Source organism: Typha angustifolia, chromosome 14 (assembly GCF_048772165.1).
Source record: "Typha angustifolia cultivar Huaian chromosome 14, ASM4877216v1, whole genome shotgun sequence".
Taxonomy (NCBI): Eukaryota; Viridiplantae; Streptophyta; class Magnoliopsida; order Poales; family Typhaceae; genus Typha; species Typha angustifolia.
The window spans coordinates 2,956,887-2,964,842 of NC_133252.1; the positions used below are offsets into that span (position 1 = coordinate 2,956,887).

The 7,956-nt window shown below is 34.3% G+C and overlaps 1 protein-coding gene and 1 non-coding gene across 2 annotated transcripts; one reads left to right on the plus strand and one right to left on the minus strand.

The window, feature by feature from the left end:
• The first annotated feature begins 3,108 nt into the window (after positions 1-3,108).
• Positions 3,109-7,210, plus strand: LOC140776784 (uncharacterized). The gene is made up of 7 exons (XM_073120640.1): positions 3,109-3,757; positions 5,505-5,585; positions 6,006-6,080; positions 6,203-6,247; positions 6,366-6,455; positions 6,545-6,646; positions 6,783-7,210. Exons 1-7 carry the CDS (start codon positions 3,164-3,166, stop codon positions 6,963-6,965), a joined length of 1,170 nt encoding a protein of 389 aa, XP_072976741.1. The 5' UTR covers positions 3,109-3,163; the 3' UTR covers positions 6,966-7,210.
• A 641-nt stretch (positions 7,211-7,851) lies between these two features.
• Positions 7,852-7,925, minus strand: TRNAI-AAU (transfer RNA isoleucine (anticodon AAU)). The gene has a single exon. It is a non-coding gene; the product is annotated as a tRNA-Ile (tRNA).
• Between the last annotated feature and the right edge of the window lie 31 nt (positions 7,926-7,956).

Here is a 7,956-nt window from a genome sequence, read left to right on the forward strand (position 1 = left end):
TGGCTTGAGCCAAACCGAGCCGAGCTTAAGTCGGAGCCGGCTCGCTCAAGCTAAGCTTGATCGGCTAATTTAATATATATATATATATATATATATATATATATATATATAGATATATATATATATATAATCATTAGATTTTTAGTTCAATGGTTATTATTATCCTATCTAGTCATAACCCTAAATCTAATAAAAAAAATTTCCAACAAACCCAACATTCAATCTCCTCCTCACTTCCTTTTCCTCCTCCTTCTCTATGGGCTTAGCCTTGACCACGACGTCGACCTCATTTACTGCTTCCTTATCTTCCTTCTCCGCTGCCACCTCCCCGTCGTCCTCGTCCTTCACCTTCTCATCCAACCTCCTCATCCTCCATCAACAAGTCGTCGCCCCGTCGTCTCTTTCTTCTCATTCACCTCCTCATCCGGCCTCATTGTCCTCTATTGATAAGCTGCCGCCGCCTTCTCTCTATCAGCTCCCTTCTCCTCCTCATCCTCCTTTTTTGGCCTCGGCAAGCCACCGCCTCCTCCTCCTTTAGCAAGCCTCCGTCTCGCCATCTCCTTCGCCTCCTCCTCCTTCTCTAACCAAAGTTCGGGCTTAATCTAGCTCGGCTTGAGCTAAGCTAAGTCTAAGCTAAGCTAAGCTGGCTCACTTAGACTCAACTTATTTACACCCCTATATACAAAAATATATACATATATATAAGTAATTAAAAGATAATCGAAGAGATATAATTTAATTAAATTTTTATCAACTTAACTATAAAAAAATATCAATACTCTTATTCTCATAATATTTGTCTTTTATTCGATAAATTACTAAGATAATATAATTGTCAAAAAATAAGAGAAAATATATACATATAAATATAAAATTAAAAAATATATATAGAGAGGTAAATAAAAAAATTTTAAGGGTATATATGCAAAAATAACTTATTAAATAGTACTGACTTAGAAATTATAATTTGAAAATAAGTAATAACCTGTTGAACTGGTCATAGGACTAAACTTTGTTCCTATTATATCCTTAATATTAATCTTTATATCTCTCTTTACCTTAGAAAGATGAGCTCTTCTTCTATACCCTTCCTCTCTCAAGATAAAGCGAGATCTAACAATTGATATGCTTAATTGTATAATAGGAACATTAGAATTTTAAGTCCTATAACCGGTTCAACATGTGAATATTTATTTCTAAATTATAATTTATAAGTCAGCACTATTCAATAAGTTGTTTGCATATAGACCATTATTCATTTACGTATATATCTTTTAAATTTTTATATTTATATGTATACCCTTCATGTTATTTTTTTTAATAATTATATTACTTTAATAGTTTATCAAATAAAACATACATATACCCGAGTAATATATATATTAGAATAATAGTAAATTAATATCTTTTTATAGTTAATTTGATGAAAATATAATTAAATTCTATCTCTTAGATTATTTCTCATTAGTTTAAAATTGATTTAAACTAAAATTTGATAATATATAAAAGAAAACTATATTTATATTGAAGTCTATCTCCTATAATTATCTAGTTTCTTATAATTAAGGTCTAATTGTATCTTTCACAATTATATCTAACGGGAAAATCTCAACGAAAAAAAGAACGTATAACCCCAAAGTTAGGTGCACATAATCTAATCTGTTTCACTAATATTTATTCTTTTACCTAACATAGTGTTGGAACTGATATCGAATATTAAAACCGACTATTATAACAATAATATTATAATTGTTAATTCTAGAAGGGTATATATATATATATATGAAGTAGAGCTCTTTTAAGAATGCACAACCAATATAATATGAAAACATAAGCATCAAACCCAGTGGAAGAACCCAAAGCATAAATATCATTGGCCAAATAACTCTAAAGTATTGTAGCTACTATGACTTTGCGAAAATTAGGAAAGAGGAAATAATACTGGAAAAAAAAGAAGCCTGATGGCCTCTAAAAAATCACTTCCAACTTCATTCCCCACCAGCTGCAGTATAATCAAGGTTAAAGGCTTGAGATTGAGGAGGATGTCAGCAACACAAAGGTGGAAAAAGATAGTGAGAGGGCTTTTGGGCAAGATGGACGAGGGTGGAGTAGAGCTTGACGCGGAGGTTGACAGAGAAGAGGTTGGAGAGGAGTATGAGAAGGCATCAAGGGGTAGAGGGAGTATGGACGGGAATGCATATCGAGGAAGAGGTTAACGACAAGATGGAACTAGAGGGCAAAAGAGCTTGTGAAGGGTGAGGGAAGGGATGGTGTCGGTAAGCTAGAAGATGGTAGCAACAAACAAAGAAAGAAACGAATGAATGTGGCATCAAGAATGACAACGGTGACAAGTGAGAGATGAAGATGAAGAAGAAAAGAAAACAGTGAGAGGCTTAGAAAGAGGAAAAAAGAGTAAATATTAAGGAAGAGAGAAAAGAGACAAAGAGGGTTACTCCACCCTAGCCGTTTAGGTTGAAAGAGGGAGGGAATGGAGAGAAAATTAGTCTACAACAGTGAGATAAAAACCTCTTAGATAGGGAGAAGAAGCTTGCGCCAAATTATAGTCAGTGAATTTATTATTGTTTTGATTAAAATTTTCTAATTAAAGTGGTTTTTATCTATAGATAGATAACTCACATTCATCGATCTTTTCTCACAGAGAATAATTACCAAACAACTTACACTTTAGATACCAAAAGTTACACTTCGATCTTCTCTTTACTTTTATTATCTAAAGTCCATTCTTTCAATAAATAATCTTAAATGGTTAGGCTGGTTAAAAAATAGGTGAATTTTTTAAGACAACTCATGTGACATAAAGATCCACCTTTTGCATTCTAGTCTTCTAGAACAAGTGAAGAGATGGAACAGTTTACACTCTCAACTTGTGTAATCCAATAGGGTTACCATAGTCAGCGAGTCATCAAAGAGTCAACTATTATATGACTCCCCTTTTCAAGCGTAATTCTTTGAAACCCAAGAGCAGGGTCAAAGTTTCCCCTTCTAAGATAAATAGTTTATGGTTGAGTGAGTGGGAGTGGAGTTAACTTTGAATATGGCATAAAACTTAATTAGAATTATTGAAATTATTCTCCACCTATAAAATCTCTACCAAAACCACCTCATCGTCTTTGACAGCATCCGACTCGAAATCGGTTTAGCGATGCGTGCTTGCGCGCCTCTATCCAATTCGCTCCACGAATTCGGAATCAGACCTCGAAAACCACAGCTTTCTCCTCCCTTTCGAATCATCAATGGCCGAATCCCTCCACATCCGACAAGTCCTTCTCGACCTAAACATCTCAGCCTACAGAGAAGTGCATTCCCTTCTCGAAGTTTCAATCTTGGTAGATTTCTTAGAAACCCTAAGCGGCCCTTCGATAAGCGAGTTGGATCGAGTTCTAGCGACGAGTTCCTTGATCTGAAGACGAGTGGCGGAGTTGGTCTTAGTCAGGAAGCGGAACTAAGTGATGCTTCAAGTTTCGATCTTGCTGAGCTGAAGAGGGAGTTGGAAGAGGAGGAGAGGAGTTTGAGGGCCTCAGAGAAGGGGGAGGGGGAGGAGGAGGAGGAGGAGGAGTTGATTCCATTGGAAGGAGGAGGGAGCGGGAACTTGGGGAGTGAGATCGTCGAGAAGTCTAGAATCGAAGGTGGAAGGCAGATGGTGAAGAGGTCGAGCTTGCTGGCAAAGCAGGTAATTAGCATTCGATCAGCTCGGAGCTTGGGTTTCGTTTCACAACTCTGGGTGGACACCAGATTGGTAAGCGATTTTTTTAGTATTTGTATCAGTTAAATCACCATCTTCTGCAAAAATTGACCCTCAAGTCTGAGCTAGAGAAATTTTTGCATGCCAATGGCACGGATTTGAATTAAGTGGGCAGTAGTTTCACACATTAATCAACAGTACCACAACAACTCAGCATCTTCTTTAAGAGCTTAAGATAATAGAAAATGATCGATCTAATCTTTTATATCTTAAACAATATCTAAAAGTTATATTGCTAAATTATGAGGCATATTAAGCCTGATGATGTATATCTTCATTTTATTTGGTGTTGAAGGTATGTTGTGTCATATTGATGAAATATTTTCTGGTGAATTTCATAATTATTTAGCTATTACATATACTAGAGGAATGTGGTAAAAGAAGATCAAACCCCTAACCATTCACCAAATAGATTGAAAGACGGTTTGTCTAAATGCTAAAAATGAAGTACACCTAAACAACTCTATCTCAGGCATGTTCGCAAAACCTGCTTACATTCCTGGTGAATATTAGACCCTCTGATGCATGTTTAGTTAGCATATTGAGTATTCGATGACATAGTATATCTCATCTTATATTGCCATATTCATCTTTATGCTCTGAACTGCTGTTTGTGTTTATTGTGGTCAAGACTTGCAGAAAGCTCCCTCTATGTATCACTATCTATGATCTGATATAGGTATTCCACCTGTTAGTGACTAGATATCATTTCCTTTTTCCTCCTTCATGCTGCTTCATTCCTTTCACTGTGTAATGTTTATTACGATAAAAACAGATGCACTTAGTTAGTTTTTTCAGTCAAAACGTAGGTGCATTTATTTGTTTATCAGGAAACAACTCTATATCTGAGAGGAACCGTCATTTTCTCTTCCTCCCACTTTTCTTTAACCATTTGATTTTCTATAAGATGGATGAAATATTTATGGTTTTTCTCTTTGCATACTATGTATATTAAAAGTTTGCATTATTAGATAACTAGTTGATTAAAAAAACCTAATTTGTTAGATAACATGTTAATAATGCATATCTAATATTTAACATGCCCCCTAATATATGGCCTCTATATACCACAATTTGATAGATGAAAGACAATAAATGGTGCAACCTCTACACCAGATGAGAATAAATGATAGAAAATAGTAATTAAATGAGGCTAAATGAAGTTTGAACTTTAGACTCTAGAAAATCAGGCTTTGCTACCATGTTAGATAACCAATTGACTCAAAAGTTAAAGATGTTAAATAACATACCGATAATGCATATCAAACCTTTAACATGGATCATTCACATTAGGATATTAATTAATTTTTCTTTTCAAAGTATTGAGAATGATAGTATCATGATACTACTCGGTTGGTGTCTTTGTTGCTTCTTTTCACTTTCTTCGTTTACTTTCATCAACCTTTCCTTGGCACTGATCTCAAGTTTGCTCAAATTGAACCTATAAGTGGAATTAGTGCCCTTGACCCTTGCAATGTGACTCAACTAAATCAGTATATCTAGATCTTTTTTGGGTAGAATTACATTGAAAGCTGTAATGCTTGACGATGATTCTTGGCAAAGTTCTCTGTATATACATGATTCTATCTCCTTTTCAGCATGATATTTAGAACGCTTACTCATTCATACATAACGCATAACTTCTTTGTAGTCAATTACTTAAGACGGGCTAATAAATTACTGCTACTCTTCTCCCTGAGGCTCTGTAACTTATTTCTTCATTAGCGCCATTTTTATGCAGTGGGTTGTGGCTTTGGTTGAAGTGAGGCCAAATTTGCTCTCAGGAGAAATTGAGAAATTCCTTCTCGAGGATATATGCCAGGTAGAACTGTTTTCAGATGTTTGCCGATAATCTTCAATTCTTCATAGTGACTTATCTTTCTTTGCTTCTTTGAGTTGTAGTCCTCTGAGCTTTCTTCTGCTGAAATGTATACAGTCCTGTTGCAGTAACCTTTTGATTGTCATCATTATTATCATCTATGACTTCTTTCAATTACTGATATGAGCTGATTCAGAGAATGGAATACCTAGCAGGCTTAATACCGCTTCTGTTCTTAGTGATCAATTATAATGTAAACTTTAACATCTACATGCTGGCTTCTGCTTCTTACATGCGAATTATTGTCATCTTTTCTTTCTGAATTTTCATTCTTGTAGTCATGTTTTCATTTCTGCTTTTTATTCACTTGATGCTAATGTACTATTAACATTACGATGATATTCAACTTTATTATTTTTGTAGGTGGGCGATGTTGTGCTTGTCCAAGACGAGAGTGTGATAGAAAATGAATTTAAAATGATTGGGCTTGACAGTTTGGTATGGCAGTTTGGCTTCATCCAATTTGATTGACTTCATTGGTGCATGAGAATTATATTTTTTCCTTTTAAGTCTTCTGTCACTGATTATCTAAAAAATGCTTATTAATTGTTGTTTGTTAGGTAGGATACAGTGTTGTTACTTCAGGTAGGCGCAACGTTGGTAAGGTTAGTTTCTATTTTGGACACATTGGGTGAAATCATTATGACTTTCACATCTTTCATATATGGAATTTACTCTTTTCTCTGAATCATTGTTTCTTATAAATTGTTTTCTGCTATGAAGGTCCGTGGTTACACTTTTAACATAAACTCCGGATTGGTGGAGTCACTCGAGCTTGATTCATTTGGATTTTCCATTATCCCATCTAGTTTGGTAAATTGGAAAATGTCCTCTTTCTCATATATGAGCCTGTTGATCTTATGCTGGCATCTTAATGTAACATCACCGTTTCTTTCTTGCAGGTGAGCACATACTGCTTATTTGTCGAAGATGTGCTTGAAGTAGTGTCTGACACAGTTGTAGTGCATGAAAGTGCTGTTTCTCGAGTCCAAAGGTTAACGAAGGTATATATATATAACTTCACCAATTAAAAATGACATGAAAAATGTAATGCTCACCTCGAAAAAATCAGCATTTTAGATTTTAATGAACTCCTAGTTTGCTTTATTTTCTAAATTGTGTTTATTTTGCTAACCGTAGGGCATATGGAATTCTCAAAATATGCATGGGCCTGAAAATCAGATGCATGAGTACTCTGAATTTGGAAAGAGAGAATCTTGGCCTGTCGAGCGGCAAAGCAGTGGCGAAAGATCTGGTGGCAGAAAGTTCCGTAGGAAAATGAGGGATATAGAGGATGATTGGGAGCTTCCAATGGATTACTGACGAGACAATATCGCAATCTTATACTTTGATTATTATTTCTTTTTCTCTTTTGTTTTAGCATACCTCTGTTTGATGTAAATGTAATAGCTTGAATATAGCATGTCCATAAGTAATGTTATCAGCAGGCAGTTTCCTTTTTAAGATGTTCTACCATTGTAAGTTATTGCATTGCCCTTGTAGACATTCTAATCGCCCTCTCAAAATGCTCTTGTTTGGAGCAATTATAGTGCTCAGTCTCTGTAAGTAATTCTTCTTCTTTTTCATGTCCAATACTATTCACCATCTTTAAGATATTACACTTTTGCTTCTGTTAAGTAGGATATTGTGTTATTTACAAGGAGATTACAATGATATTATGTTATTTGCAAGGATACATGTTCGAAATCGAATTCATACCCTAATAATTTAAGAGTTAATTATATTTTGGCCATCTTAACTATAGCAGTTGTTCTCACTTCAACCCAATAAGTAGACACATATGACTCCCAATTTGTCTATTTATATTGCCAAAACTCTTTCATTAATGTTTTATTAAAATTTTTGATAGAAATAATGTTAAAAACTAAACTAATTTAATAAATAGATAAAAGTATTATAATAATTTTTTTAAATATTAAATTCTAAATTGATATTCTCTAATTATTTTAAAATCTACTTGTAATAGGATAGAAAAAGAATTAAGAATATTTTTGTCCATCTAATTAGTTAGCTAATCTTTTAATTTTTTTTATTTCTAACTTAGAGACTTTGTGATAATTAGATAATTCAGAGGATATACATATCTATTATTTTTCTTAAGGTGGTAAGATTGATTGGAATGATAGTTGAGAGTTAAAATATAATTAATCCTTTAAAGCTAAATGAAAAAAAATAGTTGAAAGATAAATGGCCCATGCAGGTCTCGAACCTGCGACCTTCGCGTTATTAGCACGACGCTCTAACCAACTGAGCTAATAGGCCAGGTTGTGAATGTTCCAAAATTAAATATTTT

Bases quoted from the DNA above. Each gene is read 5' to 3' on its own strand.
- LOC140776784 (XM_073120640.1), top strand. From the start codon at position 3,164: ATGCGTGCTTGCGCGCCTCTATCCAATTCGCTCCACGAATTCGGAATC. The intron at 6,081-6,202 runs GTATGGCAGTTT...GTTGTTTGTTAG, and splicing joins TGATTGGGCTTGACAGTTTG to GTAGGATACAGTGTTGTTAC. The intron at 6,456-6,544 runs GTAAATTGGAAA...TCTTTCTTGCAG, and splicing joins CCATTATCCCATCTAGTTTG to GTGAGCACATACTGCTTATT.